The sequence below is a fragment of the Gopherus flavomarginatus genome, chromosome 1 (genome assembly GCF_025201925.1).
Source record: "Gopherus flavomarginatus isolate rGopFla2 chromosome 1, rGopFla2.mat.asm, whole genome shotgun sequence".
NCBI classification, from domain to species: Eukaryota; Metazoa; Chordata; order Testudines; family Testudinidae; genus Gopherus; species Gopherus flavomarginatus.
This window is the reverse complement of record NC_066617.1, coordinates 77689683-77707799: the sequence shown is the minus strand read 5'-3', so window position 1 is coordinate 77707799 and position 18117 is coordinate 77689683. Positions and strand designations below refer to the sequence as shown.

The window sequence follows — 18117 nt, the reverse complement described above, 5'->3', positions numbered from 1 at the left end:
TTTTAGTCCTGTACCTTTATCACTGATTGGAACAGAGTGAATTTTTAGTGGACTGTCTGAGGAAAAGGGACACAATGCTGCTTAACAAATATAAGAACTCTGCACTAATGCCCCCTCCCTCTTGATCTCCATCTCAGGGTGGGACATTTGATCAAAATAGCAAGGGAAAGACAACCCATGGGGTCCTGGGAAGGGAGGGTCAGGCTCAACTGCTCTGGAATCTTCCCTACCTCTGACCAGAATACAAGTGGTGATCATGCTTGGATGGGAAGCAGGGACAAGAGAGGAGATATTTGCCTCCATGTGCTACCCATTGGCTAGGATGTAGGGAAAGGAGAAAGCAGACTGGCTCTCATGGGCCCCCCCTTGCTGTATATCAATCCATCATAGGCAGGCAGCGCCAGACAGAGTATTGGGAATCAGCATCTGAACCAGTAGCACTCTGGTCATTGTTTAACCAGTTAGGTCCCTGGGGAGGGCCTGACTAAGGAGAGAAGTTCCTGATTACCAGATCAGGTTGGGGCTGGGTTAACTAATGAGCTAATTAACACTAACAAGGAGACTGGATAAAAGAGCACAGAAAGAAAGAGGGGATGGAGGCAGGCTAGTAGGTTCTGACAAAAGGGTGTTCTCTGGGAGGAGAAACCTCTTCCTCCCACCCTGCTTTGCAGAAGGGATAGTAAAGCTAGGTAATGTAAATAGTATGAGTGCACTAGTACCAAAAGGTGGTGGAGTGAAATACTATAAATAAACTGCACAGTGTTATCTTCAAAAAGTAAAGCTGCTGAGCAGTCTGTGTAAAGCAAAGAGGATGGGAGCAGTGGCACTCAGTCACAAACAGCTGCTCTGCTGTGGTTGCTGCCTCACCCTCTCTGACCTATAACTGAGGTCTAGTTTGAAGCATGTTCTGAAGATGCTGTATGGGTTTGATCAAGTGGCAGTTCTGGAGATTAGGAATAAATTTTCCCCTGGGCTAGAACTGACAAGGTGTCTGTCTGGGTTTTTTTTTCTCCATCACCAGTATCCTGGAGGCACAGTTTTAGGTTAATATGGAATAAAGACAGAATTTAAACATGCAAGTTTAATAAGTGGAGTTTGTAGTTTTGTTCCAGCTTGAGACAGGTAGCCAATGTGAGTAAGAGGCTCCAGGGAGCCAGGTCCAAGAAGTACATGTGAGTAAGAGACCTGGGAGGTGGCTTCTGGACCCTATTATCATTGAGGAAGAAAGGCAGCCTTATTTCTTTGCAGACTTTATGTGCACCCTCATTCCCCCTTATGAGTTGGAGGACAAGAGTTCTCAGAGGAGGGCTAAATACTAGAGAATAGCCTGAAGGAAACAAACCGTAAACACTGGTTATGGAGCATGGAGGTCATTTACCACTACCCTGAACCCAAATAAATGACTGGTATTTTTCAGTGAGGGTGGGGGCACCAAACACTTCATCTCACAACTCATTCAAGTTAATAATTTTAGCCTTATCCCTTAAAATCCATTCCTTTGTCTGTGTTTTGTTCTCCTGCAAGTTCTGATTTAATTGACAGTGTAATATACTGCCTCTCTAAAAGAGTGAAATAGATAAGATTGAGTATCTTCCTGTTTTCAGGTGTATCTAGCATCCATTGCTCTATGTACATATACTGATAATGAGTATTATGATGGAGTGTACTTCCCACACAAAGCAGAGCAGGTTGTTAGGACAATTAGCCGGTTGGGCTGCACAGTGCGGGAGAGCCAGGGACGGGAGGGCTAACTGTTGATGAAGCAGAGCTGGGCAGAGGCAGGCTGAGCTTGTATAAAACCAGGAAGCTGAGAACACCGGGGGCTGCAGAGGAAGTAGGCTGCAGTCACTTCCTGGGAGAAGTAAGGTGGTGTGTTTGAGACTACAGAGCCTGCCAAGAAGTCAAAGAGGGAAGTAGCCTACAGCTATTCCCTGAGAGGAGGGAGTTTAGGCTGATAAACCCAGGGGGTGGGCAGAGGGTAGAGCAGGCAGGAGCTTGGGGAAATCGCACCGGGGTCTGGGAGCAAACAGCTCATAGTTACAATACATAGGCCTGGTCTACACTTGGGGGTGGGGGTCGATCTAAGTTAAGCAACTTCGGCTACATGAATAATGTAGCTGAAGTCGATGTATTTAGACCTACTTACTGCAGTGTCTTCGCTGCGGTGAGGCGACTGCTGCTGCTCCCCCGTTGACTCCACCTGCGCCTCTCGCGACGGTGGAGTACAGGAGACAAAGGAAGAGTGCTCGGGGGTCGATTTATCGCATCTAGACTAGACGCAATAAATCAACCCTGCTGTATCAATCGCTGCCTGCCAATCCAGCGAGTAGTGTAGATATACCCATAAAGTCCTTGGATTGGAGCCCAGAGTAGTGGGTGGGCCCAGATTCCCCCACCAGCTGCTGGAAAAGTGGCAGAGGGCCTGGCCCTGGACTGGAAGACTGTCTGGAGCAGCATGAGGATAGCTGATCCAGCGGGACTTTGGTAGAGGAGGACTGTACAATGACCTGATTGGAGGCTGAGTCATGAAGAGGGAGCACTATGAGTCCTGGCAACCAAGGAGGGGCCACCATGTGAGGAAAGGGGTGTTAGACTGGATGAGAGCTGATTTGCAAGACACAGCCATGAAGAGGCACCCTAGCAATGAGTGAACCCCATGACAAACATAGTTTTCACTGAGAAGTTATCAGAGAATTATTACCAAGCCTAATTTCATAAAAGGAAAGATTAGTGTTCAACTATCCATTTTTAGAATGCTAGGTGATGTAATTATTGAAAGAAAATTAGCCTAACAATGATAGACACTTACCAGACGGTCCATATAACTCAACTCTGTAACTAAACTTTCCTGTTACTATGGTTGGTGGTTCCCAAGACACTGAGAAGGACTTTCCGGTAATGTTGCCTTTGGCAAAATTCTGGGGTGGATCTTCTGGAACTAAAACAACATTGGGAAAAATGTATACACATATAATTCATATTAGGGTTTCCCAGAAGCATCATATAATATTCATATTAAATATAAAATAAGATCAGAAAAAGACATTAAAAACATCATGTAAATTGGAAAAGTAGGATTTCTATTAATATGAAATTTTCTTTCTGATTTAAATTTACTTCCTTTTAATTAAAGTGGGGGGGGAGTAGTTGGTAATTTATCTTGCAAGACAGCTACAAATGTGCAATTGAACCTGAAAAGGGAGAAGTATCAGAGACTCCATCAAGTCTAATAGGAATGTCGCAATTGCTATTGATTTTACAGTGAAAGGCACTCAGATTCTACGGTGATAGATAGTTTGATCAACAGGTAGGCAGTCTCTCTCTTTCCATACTCCAGGTCTCCTAAAACTAATTTGATGACCTTCAATACTGCCCAAAGCTCCAATCTTGCAAACAAGCACATGAACAATGTTATTCATGTACTGCCATAACAATATCCCAGCCATTTTGCTGTTTGTGTACAGCTCAAACACCTCCGTTTTTTGGAACAAACCTGAGGTAAAAATGGTATTATTCAAAACAATGTCAATCACAGAAACAAAAAGACAACTCTCTCCTATTGAGCTAGTTGTCAAAATAAGAACAGCTGCCAATGAAAGAAAAGAGAGCTCCTGTCAATCCTGAGGAATTTCTTAGGTGCTACTCAGTGAAGATAACCAAGAATGATAAAGTAATCTTGCCAACTCTAATGGTATCAGCTACACTCACACATTATTCTTAAAATGTCAGGGTTTACAAGGAATCAAGAGAGGCTGCAATTCTTTTTCAGGGCCAAATCCTGTCACATAACTCATAGAAGTATTATTTGATTCCACTTGATCCCATCCTCAGTGACAAAATATGCAAGTGCTGGATTTTGCACAAGACATCTGGTAATAATTTTTAATTATAATACAGTCGTGTCCAAAAATTTTAAACCCATAAATGAGTAGCAAAACAAAAAAGGAAATGGATTCTCAAATAGCACTGTAAGCAAGAAGAGCCCTGTCATTGCAAAGGATGGGGACGGGGTTCAGCACAGCTGGGATGAGTCAACTAGGAGGGGACTTGAATGGTTTCAGCAGCTGGGAATGAGTCCAAGGTGAGGTACTTGTCATTAAGAGTCATGTGGTCACCTTTGCCTCTGTGGCCACAGGAGATCCTGTGGCAGCAAATTAATGTAGTTTCACAGTGCATGTGGGAAGGGAGCAGGATTTAGAAGAGGTATGTAGGGATGACTGAAAGAGAGTAGTGCAGAGCCAGAGGATTCACAGCACTCCAGCCTGCTGCATGTCACAGGAAGTTACTTAGGCTGCAGATTCCTCACCCTCAAATCACACTTCTCTGCAGAGCCTACCCCAGCTACTCAGCATTTGATCCTAAAAGAAAGCAGGAGAATTTGGCAGTTGACAGGTAGTTTGGGTGGCATCACATGCTAAGGTGGGAGGGTCAAGGCATTGGAGTAGGAGGTGGGGATTTCAGTAGCTTGAGGGAGGTGGCGTTATTTTGCTTGATGATGGGGAATGTGAAAAAGTTCTGGCAACTTTGAGGGTAACCATGAGTCAGTTGTGGGGTGGGGGAGGGTTTCAATGTCTGGATGAGAGGGCCAGGCTCTTTGCAATCAATGCAAAGCAGCACTCCTAAACCAAAATCCCTTGCAAAAAATAAACGGTATATCCAGGCACTTGCATGTATAAACATTGTTTTTTAAATACCCAGATTGAAGTTATAATATTGGATTTGCACTATAATCTGCATAGTTCAATACAAGCTTTAGCTTTCTTGTATTTGGAAAAATTTAAAATGTTTGTACAAATTTCTATTAAAGCTAAATCAAACATCAGAGAAGAAAAATCATGAGGAAAAAAGTTCATTTATCTATAATGTCCCCAGGAAAAACCCACAATCAGCACTCACTTCAGCCTGGAAACAAAATCCTGGCATGCCTTACATATGCATGTAAGGCCCCACAGCAGCATTTTTGGATGCATAGGAGAGTAAAACCAACAGAGACCCTATGTCCTAAGAATCCTCAACTTGTGTGCCACACTGGGCCTCTGAAGCTCAGTGAGGATTAAGTAATTTGGGCTGGCCCTAGATGTGGTCAGTGGATCTGTGCACATCAGAGATCCACTAGCCAAACTCTGCTTAGGGGAACAGAATGCCATCTACTAGTTCCTCCTCCACAGGGCCAGCTCCAGGCACCAGCGCAGCAAGCAGGTGCTTGGGGCAGCCAACACAAAGGGGCAACACATCTGGGTCTTCGGCAGCAATTTGGTGGCGGGTCCCAGAAGGACCCACTGCCAAAAAATGAAGCAGCGGCTGCCGAAAAGCCGCTGGTGGTGGCTTTTTTAAAAAAATTTTCACCACTTGGGGCAGCAAAAATGCTGGAGCAGGCCCTGCTCCTCCAGACCTTACAGTAACAGCTTCAACCAAGTTGCACAGACATCCTGGATCAGCTGGAACTGAGGATTCTATCCTTTCACCCCTGATATTCTTTTGCAGAGCAAAGCCCTTTTACTTGAGCTTTGCTTATGGCCAATACACCTGTCCTAACACATTAACAGTTTGAAAACCTGAGAGAAAAAGTTGGATGACAGCTCTGAATCAGACTAGGAACTACACAGAACTTTATCCCAGTCAGAAGTAGATATTTAGGGTTCTTTATCTGTAACAAAACCATTCAAATATAGAATCATAGAATATCAGCATTGGAAGGGACCTCAGAAGGTCATCTAGTCCAACCCCCTGCGCAAAGCAGGACCAATCCCTAGACAGATTTTTGCTCCATATCCCTAAATGCCACCCCCACCTCCCAAGGACTGAACTCACAACCCTGGGTTTAGCAGGCCAATGCTCAAAACATTGATCTATAAAACCAAGTGGGGTTTAGCACCCTTAGCCAAAATCCCCCCCACCTTAAGAACACCTGTCCCCATCCTCTTTCAATCCTATACAATATTAGGAAAGAGTCAGACCTCTTTTCGTCTGCAAATTAGTATGAATTCTGACATAGGAAAGAAGAGCCCAGAATTGCCAAACAGTGCTAGATAAAAGATTGCTGCACTATCCAACTGATGAACAGTCTTCGGCAACGTGCCAGTTAGCAGGCAATCTTGGTTTCCAACCCTGGCCTCCTGGTGACAGATCACTTGCAATGTATTGAGAGTCCTAGGATTCAATGGCTGGCTCTAGGACTGCCTTTCAAGCTGTGGATCCTTACAGCGGAACATTGGGAAAGGTGTTTCTCTCTCTTCCACACTATTTCTCTATAGCTGCAGGGAAATATATTGACTGGCTGTGGGAAGTTGTGGACACTCCTGAACTACAGGAGTGCAGAAGTAGTGGCAGAACTTATGTGAGAACTAAGAATTAGATTTTGAGCTTTGGGCCTGCCTGGGACATGCTGAACACCTCCTCAGAGGTGCTGAGTCTCCTCATTGGAATCCCAGCACTCAGTGTGATGCAGATGAAAAACAGGACAAATTACACCCAGCTCTCAGAAGTGGTGAGGAGAGAGCTTTACCAGGGATGCTAAGCAGAGTTTGGCTCAGATACTGATGGCTCTTTACCACTTCTTAACATGAGCTTATTTACACGTTTGTATTTCATCCTGGCAACAAGCATCATAGCACATAGACCCATGTACACTACCACACTGTTCACCCTTTGAAATACTAAGTCTGCCATCTTTACCCACCTTTTCCTAGTCCAAGTTCTCCTATAGCTTCCTGCCATGAATTACACTTCTGTCATGCTTTGTCCTATCCTCAGGTTTTCATAGAATTAAGAACCTACAGTATTTCCTTTCTCTTTTAGATAATCATACTTTGCTTTACTCTATTTCCCACAGAAACTCAACTCCCATCTACACTCTTTTCTACATTATATTGTATACTGTATGTACACATTCTATTGCTCTCATCTGGTGCAACTGATTAAGCATACCAGGAACTATAAAACAAATAATGTATGTATTGAAACACAGTCTGAGATCTAGTTGAAGACAGAATCACAGTCTAAAGCATCCTGCAATATAACCTGGAATCCCTTTGGTTTATATTTTAAAATAAATCTCAGAATTTAACATGTTGATTTTTCTCTGTAGTTAAATTTTTTTTCTCTGAAAGCAAAACATACCTGCTTCTGGTGTCCTGACAATTGTGCTGTCAATATAACCTGCTTCAGTGGTAACGGCAGAGACTTCAAAAAGATAAGTGGTGTATGGTCTAAGATGAGTCACAACAAAACTAATAGGTTCATTCCAGACAGAGCTCATTTGACTAGGTGCTACTGTACTTGGTGTAAACATAGCCCGTGAAGGAAATGTAGATTTGCCAAAAGTAGTTGAAGGGGTGGTAGTACTCCACAAAAATGATTCACTGTTTTCCTAGAAAGATTAAATATGAACCATGAAAAGTTAAACCTATTACTTAGCCATTTTGCATCAATCACTGCTGAACTATAGGTCTTTGCAATATCATACCTCTTTATATAGCTATAAAATGTGGACATTTTAAAATATTAACTAGTAGGATAAAAGTTACCTACAAACCCTAAGGCCAAACATCAATGAAAGCCTTTGGCTTGCATTCAAGAGAAAAATTGAATGCAAAAAGGTTGGTAACTCGAGAAAGCTCAAATAATTTGATTTTCACAACACCAAAAAAGTAATCTGAAAAAGCTGATAAAAATAACTAAATTTAAAAACTGTCATGCCAGATCAAAAATGGTAAATGTGTAGACACAAAAATTACAAACACTGCATCTTTAAAACAAAATAGTTGAAAATTAGTTTTTCTTTCACTTGTCACCACGTAAATGCAGGTTATCGTCTTCCTTCTGATGGCATCATTAACAGCGCAGGGGATGCAGCTCATTCCACTCCTTCAGGCCTGATTCTACATCACAAATTAACAAATACTAACAGTATCAAATATGGCTGAATAGAACCAAAACTCTGGTGTTGATGAAACATTGCCAGATTTGGTTTCCAGTATTCAAACATTCTGTTCCATGAGTCTCCCAGTAATTGGCACAAATTAGTAACGTTCTACTATACTCTAAATCCAAATAGAGCTGATCGGCTAGAAAAGGTTGAACATGATCAGCAGCTATATAAGAGAATGTCAAGAAAAACTGAGATGCTGCAATAAGTGGTGCTGGTGATTTAATAGGTGGCACTCTTCCTTCTGAAATGGTACCAAACTAACTCATTTTGATGTTAGGATGCTTTGTAATGCTGGAAATCCTCATTCAGATAAAATATGAACCGAAGGTCCTGACAATATGGAGTCATAAATGACACTTCTCACAAGATCAAGGTATTCATCCTAGGCAAATTCCAATTCAGGCCATGTGGAGTCCTTGAAGTCACAGGAACTTTACCTAGACTAGATCTCTATTGGAAAATGGAATTTCTGACCCACCGGAAATTCCAAAATTTAGACACGTTTTCATTCCAAATCAAAACAAAAAGTTTGAAACTTTAAATTTTTTATGTAACTGAAAATCCAAAAGATTTCAATTTGGAAATTTAGAAACACTTCAATAAATGTCAAAAAATGCATTTTGACTTTGTCATTTTGTTTCAACTTATATATGTATGTTTCAGTAATGATTAATCATTATATATATATATATGTTGAAATGAAATAAATATTGAAATTGTTTAGATTTTCATTCTGTTTAGCTAATGTTTAAAAGTTTAATTTTGACTTGAGAATAAATACAAAATGTATATTTAATAATAATAATAATAATAAAGTCAAAATTAAACTTTTAAACCTCCAAACAAAATGAGAATCCAAACAATTTCAATATTTTTATATCAGAGAGTTCATCAGAATCAACAAGTTTCTGTGAATCATTTTAATTTTGACTAAACTGCATTTTTCACTGGAAAACTGTTCTGTCAGAAAAAATTTGACCAGCTCTAGCTCAGACAAAGATCTGTCTGTAACCAGTATGTCAGTTTGCAGAACCTAGACCTACAACCAATTATAAAATTAGAAACGGACCAGAACCATATCCCACAGGCCCCCAGATTTTGGGGGCGTTCAAAATACAAATGTGGAACCACATTTCATCCCTTGAGTCCATCTCTAATTAAATTGTTTTTAACACTTACATTACATTCTGGTAGCCTCCCAGATAGAATGTCCTCCACTTTAACAGAAACATCTTTCACTACAATTCCACTTCTTGCATGTTTCACACTAATCTTGAAACTGGTTATCTTTCCATTTGGTTGCTGAGGCAGAAACCATATCAGATTTACAGCTGAATAATTTAAGGCCTCAACTGTGAGATTCACCACTTTACCTGGAGCTAAGAAACAAAACAAAACCAGTAATGCATACAATTCTTTGTAGTAATATGTGTATTTCAGAAGTAACATTTCTAATCTGAAATGACTTTCAAAATTCAATTAATCCTTCTTTATTCCTCTTTCTTCCAGATTCCTGTGTTATGGCTGCTTTCTCTATTTCTTGTTTCCAGGCATTAAAATCATTCATCACCACAGTATCTCAGAGGCAATTTTCAGATTTTAAAAGTTGTATTGCTCTCTCCAAGTACGGTGGTTGGTTATTTTTCTTTTTAAAATATAAATTTGTACTAGTGCGCTCATAAAAACATTTTTGTCAATGGTTATTAAGGAAGGATCGTCCCTATTAGCAAAATATTGAATATATTTCCTCTGTCCCTTTAGGGGTACATCTACATAAAAGAGTTGGGCTTGTGGGGCTTGCGCTATGGTGTAAAAACAGCTGTGTAGACGTTGCAGCTTGGTCTGGAGCTTAGACTCTGAAACCCACCCCTTCCCTAGGTTGCCGAGCCTGAGCTCCAGCCCAAACCACTATGTTGACACAGCTATTTTAAGTACCATACCACAAGCCTGAGTCTGCTAATCCAGGCTCTGGGAGTCGCTGCCACTCACTCTGTAGACATAACCTAAAAGATTCTTCCAGTCCAATGAATTTCAAAGGACTGGAAAAAGATACTTCCATATTGTTTCTATTTCTAGCTTTCAAATGATAAAACTTTACACTAGGCAACAGAGTCAGCCTCCCTTTCTCAATCTCTCCTATTGGAGCTGTTCCACTTTGTATAAATAATTCAACATACTTTGGGCCACAAAGAGATTGACTCTATTGTCCAGTGGTTAGGTCACTCACCTGAAATCTGGGACACCTGGGCTCCCTCCCTACACCAATGAATAATTATTTAAACAAAGTGGAACAGCTCCAACAGGAGAGCTTGACAACAGAATAACCTATTGGTTATGGCCCTCCCCCAGGATGTGGGAGAAGTGGGGTCAACTCCCTTTTCTGGATCAGGGAGAGCATGGACTTGAATTGGGTCTCCCAGCGATCTTGCATCTTAGGTGAGTGCCCTAACCACGAAAGCTTCTCAACAAAAGTTATATTGAAACTGCCACTTTCACAGCAAAAGTTTCAGGTTTGACTTTGAAGAATTAGCATTTTCTAACTGAAAAACTGTTTTTTCTGAAAAAAAACCCAAATCCAGCAATTGCTTCTGCAACTGAGATCCGGCAAACTGCTGCAACTGAATGAACTGGTTTGAGAGGTTTGGGGATGTGTCTCTTTTGGGGGGATGGGTAAGTGTGCGGTATAACCAGTCAAATGGTAAATCAGTGCTCTGAGGCAGAAGGTAGTTTTTAAAAGTGTGATTTCATCCCTCCTGATGAATTATCCTTATAAAATTACTTTTAATTTAAATTTTAAAATAGATTAATCTAAACTAGTAAATTGAACCATTCTACTTCAGAGAATAATAATGAAAAATACTGATTGGGAAACCTCAACATTTTGCTAAATTAAAAATGGTTCCCTTAATATTTGAATTTATACTATATTTTCTGTATTTGTTTGATTAATCATTTCCCAATACAGGATGGTATGTTACCAAGAAATAATTTTCTTTGTATCAATAGCAGTTTGATGTGTCCATTGGGTCAGCAAATCAGTTTGCACTATAAGGAAATGGAATATTGCATATCCTTATCTAGACTCAAACAGGACCTCAAAAGGTTCAAGTTCTTGAATGAGTCAAGTAAACATCCAGAGGTACAGAGGACTATCTGAAATGCCATACCTAAGGTTCAGATCCAGATTGCATAAACTAAAATATTGTGTTGAAAAATGAGTTTATTTAAATAAATATATTCATATTCAACTTTATAGAAAATCTCCCATAACTAGTAAGGGACAGGTCCTCCAAGCCTCCTGCTTACGTGCTTTGTTGAATAGGGGCTTTATTTCTGGATTTTCTTTCTACCTCTCCATACTACTCCTTTCCAGACAATGTCTCCTGTCGTGATTAGTATTCATGAATCAAAAACTTGCAACAGCAAGTCTTTAACTATTCAAGCAATTTATATCCAAAATAAACTTTTGTATTTTAGGTACAAAAATATAACAAGTTTATTATCCTCTTAGTGGTGGTAATTATGATGTTGTTTTTTTAACTCTCAGAGCTGTGATACTTAAAAAGAGAACCAAAATTACAAATGCAGTTGCTTGATAAAAAGCTTTCTTTTCTTCATTATTTCAGCTAGAACTATACTGAGGATTTCTATTTTAAATGAATCATATGTAAGCAGAATTGTGCAAACAATTTCTGAGAAGCAGTAATGCCTTTATAGGGCGAAATGGTGTATCTTGGCCCTCTGTTAAACTTAAATACAGTATGCTAATTACAATATTATGTTTGCACGCAATTATTTGCAAAAGGAAAAGCAGCAGTTCTGTACCGCTCCATTTAGAAAGTTCTCATTTATGGGGGGGTTTCCTAGATGATAAATTATCTTAGAACATTTAAATGTTCCATCCTTAAGAATCAAACCACAAAGTGCTTAGCATCTTTCACTGACTTCAGTGGGTACTGGGGTGCTCAGCACTCAGTATGCAGAAAACTCCTGCTGAAATTAATGGGAATTCAATGCACAGAGAGTGAAATTCACCCTTTGCAAAGGACTAGCAAAAGGCGTATCACCACTTAAATTGCACCTAAGCTCTCAAAATGAGCCTTATGCTAGCTCTCGGCATAGAGATGAATTACTACCAGAGTGTTTGTAGGATAAGGACCCCATAATGTAAATTAATAACAATCATAGACTTAGAATGTTATGAAAAATTAGTAAAACGTCAGATGTTCTCAGTCAGATTCTAATTTCAGGTATGCATTATAACTGAGCTTTTGGTGTCAGCATTAAGAGGCAACACAGTAAGAAACACTGTGTATTATATTTGTTAGAAACTGGGCTTGGTGCAAGGAGGCTATTCCTGACTCTATTGCAGTGGGCAATAGCTGGTGGGTTTATTTAGTATCTGATCAGCTATCCCTGTCTTGATTTCCTCCAACCCATCTGCATAGGGAGATGTGTGGAGCCCTTGCAGAGCTGGGATTCACAGCACATAATGAACGGGGACCGCATGCACCAGGGCACCCTAAATCCTGCCTCTGCCAGGCATGGCAAAATGGCACCATTTCCACTGCACGTGAGTCCCTCCATAGCCACAATGAAAGGATCAGGATTTGCTCCTCAGTGTATCTGAATTTTTGATTCTATTACTTTAAAAGAAAAATTCAGAGACAATTTATAAGAATAAATTGGATTGATGGAAGCTTTACTGAAATTACCACTTTCTGCAGTTTGAAAGAGAAAAGGATCACTAAATACTCCAATGCCAGCACTGTTCTCAGCAGCAACCTACAATAAACCGAAACAGTCACATTAGAGAGTTCACATAATATATAGTGTCAATAGCCATGCATATATATAGTATAAGCTGTACATGTTGAATGACAATTATACAAATGAATTTTCCTTTTTACAGCTGCAATTGTTTAATTTACACTGAACTTTTAATGGATAAATATTAAATACAATAATTCTCAACCAATGATATTCACTCAAAAAAGGCTCTTTACACATTCATGTACATTTTCTTTTTAGCAGCATATGGATCTCCCAGCAATTCTCATACAACAGTATGGACTCACCATCTGAATGGCTGACAAGACTGCAACTTTATTATAACAAATATGAAAAATCTCTAAGCTAGCTGACAAAATTTCTGGCAACAGTAAATGAAGAACACTCAGTTTGTCCATAACACCTACTTCTGTTGTGGAACGCCAACAGATTTGTTGTCTCCCCACAACAAATCCCAAACCCAAAATTGGGTCACCAGAATGTTTCAAAGGGTCATGCGGCAGTTCCTGTGGCTCCTGTCCCACGGGGCTGGCTGGGTTCACCTCCCTGCTCCACGCACTGCAACCTCTGGTCCAAGCACTACTCAGGTATAGCCCAGTCATCATGATGATGGGAGTATGGGCAGGCCAAATTTGAGTGAGTGGCACTGCAAGCCCATGAGCCAGGTCACAAGTCCAATTACACAAATTTGGTCCAGTCGGGGGGCAGGGCCAAACCTGAGCAGTACTGCAAATCCAGAGATTGCAAGGCCCAGAGCATACAGCCAAGCCCAGCCAGCCCCACAGTACAGGAGCTGCAGGAACCACCACTGTGGGATGAGTGTGGACAGGACCCAAGCCCCCTGAGGGGGAGGATCTGCCCAAAACCACCTCAAGACCTCCACCCCCAGACTATTTACTGGGTCACAACAGGCCATAAACATTTACAAATGGGTCCTGAGTCCAAAAAGGTTGAGAACCACTGAAGTAGAAGATAGGACCATTAAAGCTCAGGGCGAAGAAAACAATAGCATTTTGCAATTTTCCTAGGCAAGTTACATGTAGGAAGTAGGAAATGGAATGTGCAAGAATTTTAATAATTATAATGAATAGAACAGATTAAAATTACTATGCTGTTTGGAATTCTATATTGAAACTCCACCCCATCTGTTCAACTTTGTCAGGGCAGTTTTCCCTGGTTAGGGCCTAAGCAAATGGTATATTCTCTATTAATAGCTGAACTTTTGCTTTTCTGTACCACACATATACTGACTTTTATCCATATGGTCATCAGTACCAAGAGTCACACAAGGAGTTTTCACACAATGCAAGGCATAACTAAATAAGCCATATTTCAGTTTTTTACTGTATAATGTGCAAGTACAAATTCTGAAAGGAAATTTGTGCACTGTGTTACTCACAACCTGAAATTATAAGATATTTATACAGCCCTGAGTCTGTGTGAAACTGCAGCACAAGAAGGCATACAAGTCTAACTTCTTATTTGCTCAAAAAAGCCTCCTCATAAAAATGAGCATTTTCCTCTTGCTACAAATGTTGGCAAGGGAATTGTATATAATTTCTGGCCATTTCACCTCTAGTCATTCATTATTGAGAAGTTAAAGAAGATTTTTTGAAAACATATATCAAAATCAAAAGAATGCCTGATCTCAATATACTCAGCCTGCATATACTGTACCTATGGAAATGCATTTATTGATTATCTGCACAAATCCAGAAAGCAAGCACACAATTTTAACAGCAAGGAAATAGAAGAGTAATGAAGTTAACTTCCATTTTGGAATATATCACAAAGTAAATCATTATGGCTGAAAGAAATTGGGGTAAAGTTTTCAAAAGAACTCAACTGACTTAGCAGCCTGAGTCCCAGTGAAATTCAGTGCTTAAGTCACTATTGAAAATGGGACTTCTCTCCGTCAGAGAAATTTTGACAGAGCCATATTCCATCAGGCCAGTTTTGCCAGAATATTGTTTTGAAAGACAACTGGAAAAAATCAAATGCCAACAATGTCACATTACAACATTTTCAGAAGGAAGCATTTCAATTTGTCATTTTGAAATATTTTATTTTATATTATGTACATTCTATATTTATCATAATACAATGTTTAAAGTAAAAATGGAAAGTATAAGTTTTGATTTTTGTCAAAACAAAACATATTCATCAACCCAAAACCATTTTTATTTTTAATATTCCTCTGTAGAGAATTCAGAAGTTTTGTGGGTTGTTCTGATTCAGAACAAAGCCAGAATTTTAAACCTCAAAATCCTTACAAAACAGAATTTCTGTCCTCCAGACAGCTCTTCTCCCACTTTTGATATTTTTGAACATTTACCTCTGAGTTACTGTTCCACATAATATGTTATGTCAAACAGGATGTTAAAAGAAGAAATCACATTTTAGTGGACTTTGAGATGATAATTATTTTAACGGTTGCTGTAATTAAAGAGAAGTATTATGGTAAATAAAAAGAACTGGGCAGTGTGTTTTACTACACAACTTAACAAGTAATTAGGCTGGTTAGGAAAGTACTATATGTGCCTAAAATAGTTTCATATTCTTTTACTTTAATCTCAGATATTGTATAATACACCCAGAATTCGAAGTACAAAAGCTATGTCATTAATATTGTTACCTTAATTTCATAAGTTGTTCCAGGGTTAAGACTGGTGAGAAGAACTTCCAAACTATCTGGTTTTGTTGTTACTTGGGTATAAGTTGTTTGCATCCATGGGCAGACCTCCTTATATTTAACAATATAGGATATAATCCTCCCATTTGGATGTGGCGGTACATTCCAAGAGAGCAGAATTCCTGCAGATCCTACTTTTTCACCGGCAAGGAACACCGGGGGTCCTGGATCTGCAAAAAGAACATTCTTCAACTAAATTATCAGATAACAATTCATATATCTTCACAGTTAATGCATACAAATAAAGCATTTTTCAGCATAGACTTCTGAAGTGCCTAAAGACTAATGTGCTCATAAATATGAAGCTTTTTTCTCCCTAGAACAGTATTTCAAAAGCTGATTAAATGCTTTTTTGGAACACCAGGAACATTCTTTTATAAGAATGTAAAAAATGGAATGCTCAAAATCTTCACAGACAAAATAGAGTTTGATGCCAGATATTTTTCCAGTTTTAAGAGATATTTCTATAGCTTGCTCAGTTTCAGGATTCTTCACCTAAAACTACAAAGAAATCTGTACCACTGTTTTAGGAAATGTGTTTGCTACTAGTATACTTTTTAAAATAAATCATATCAAATGAAGATGTCTATATGTATAGTTTGAAATGTGTAAAGTACATAATATACAAATAAGAGCAAATACTTCCATAACTATCCATTAGGATTAATAAAACTTTTAATCATAACCAGATTCTTCTTAAAAACAACTTTTAGAGGAACTTCAATTTTCTTCTAGACCACTCAGGTATACATGATGATGGTTTAAAGACAACAAATAACTGTCTAATATTTGCATGCAAAAATAACACTACCAGGGTCAAACTCATTACTGACTGTAACCTATAAAGAAATATTGTATATATTTTAAGCAGCAAATCAAGCAATTATTTACCAGGAATGGGCAAAATGTGATGTCATAATTAACTCACAGGTTACGTTAGTTGTCACTGTTCTACTGACTGGTGAACTGTATGCTGAAGAAGAAACTGAAGAAACTGTCACATTATATGTTGTTCCAGGAGTAATGCTAGAAAAATCAGCCTAAAATATCAAATTAATCCATATAAGTCTTTTGCCAAGATAAGTACAAACAGATAATACAATTTTAAACATTATATAAGGTGACATGACATAATACACATTACAGCAATAAAAACGCTACGTCACATATGTTTGCTGCAATATAGCATTTTGTAATTGTATTTAAGTTACCTTCTATAAGACTTGAATAACATACAATATTAAAAAACAACAAAATTAACAGTAAAAAAAAATTCTGTAAAAAAAATTGTCTATCATAGGGTACCATCATGGTAATATTTAAGTGCATGTGAAGCATTAAAAAGTCCTGCTCTTCTGAGGGAAGAAATAAAAAAATATTATAAAGATCCCTGAAAAACTGTCAAGTTTCCAACATCTCTCTTATCTTTTGAAATAAACATCACACCTTAACAGTAAGCATTTATACAAAATACCTGTGTCTCTGCAGTTCCAATTAAAAACAAAAGCAAAAGAACCAGAAACGTCATTATTATTATTATATTTTTTCAGACAGTAGAATCAAAAAGTGCTCCTACTTCTTTTTGATGGCTTAACAGGGAAATGTTGCCTGCATTAATGATTTAAGGCTAGATCTTCCTAGCAAGTACACAATTAATGAGCCTGTATTACTCAATAGCTCTGCCCTTCCTTTGTTAAACTATTCATGAACTCTTGGATGACTGGCTGTAGGTTTATAGTAGATGTAAAAAAAAAAGTATTATAACCGTTGTTAAGGTAACAAACCACAGATGTTGAAATTTCCTCTCACAAATTTGGCATTAGAACTTTTGTATTCTAATCTATGTTAAAAAGCTAAAGAAGCAAGCTTCATGGTTGGTCAGTTCTGCAAAGAATTTTCCCATCAGCACAGTGCATAAACAAAAGTTGGCTATTCAAGTACTACAATAAAAACACATACCCGATACTCCCCACCTCCAAGTTCTAGGATAGTAACAAAGCCGTGACCAGGAATAAGATCCACATGAAACCTTTCCACACGTCCATAAGGTAGTCTCCAATTCAGTGAGAAGGAATGTGATGAAACATTGAAGGCTTTAAGACCTTCTGGCTTTGCAGGTTCTGAAAGTGAATTACAAATTAAGAACAGATTAACACAAACAAGGCTATAATTTCAACAAAATTATATTACTGGTTACAACAGATAATAAAGATTATCCATCCCTGTCATCGGAGGTATTTAAGACAAACATCTGTCAAGGATGGTCAAGATACACTTGGTCCTGCCTCAGGGGATTGGACTAGATGATCTATGGAGGTCCCTTTCAGCCCTAAATTTCTCTGATTCAGTGAAGATGTCCATCTAGAGTTATATCTGGTTTACTCACTATATAAGGGCCTGATCCTGCCCTCACTGCAGTCAATGGCAGAACACCTGCTGAATTCAATGAGAGCATGATTAGGGTCTATCATTTTATTAAAATCATTAAAGAACTCAAAGGGCCAAATGCTACAGTACTCACCAAGCAAAACTCTCATTGACTTTAGTGGGATACGGCCCAAAATCACCAAACAGCTTCTTGTCCCAGTTCATTGTTAAAATATATGAATGGCACATTAATAACGCCCTGTTTCAGCACTCAATCTCTATTCATGAAGCACTAATGCATGTGCTTAATTTTATATGTGTGCTAAAGTCCCAACAA

The 18117-nt window shown here is 38.9% G+C and overlaps 1 protein-coding gene across 1 annotated transcript in view; it reads right to left on the bottom strand.

Annotated features, from left to right (window-relative positions):
- The window catches only part of PTPRQ (protein tyrosine phosphatase receptor type Q), a 155741-nt gene extending 138800 nt beyond the window's left edge, over positions 1–16941 (bottom strand). Inside the window, exons 1-7 of the mRNA XM_050935707.1 lie at positions 16888–16941; positions 16342–16453; positions 15357–15583; positions 12646–12715; positions 9110–9309; positions 7120–7369; positions 2810–2938 (exon numbers count right to left, since the gene is read on the bottom strand). Coding sequence (XP_050791664.1) covers positions 2810–2938; positions 7120–7369; positions 9110–9309; positions 12646–12715; positions 15357–15583; positions 16342–16453; positions 16888–16941 — 1042 coding nt within the window. The remainder of the gene's footprint in view (positions 1–2809; positions 2939–7119; positions 7370–9109; positions 9310–12645; positions 12716–15356; positions 15584–16341; positions 16454–16887) is intronic.
- Between the last annotated feature and the right edge of the window lie 1176 nt (positions 16942–18117).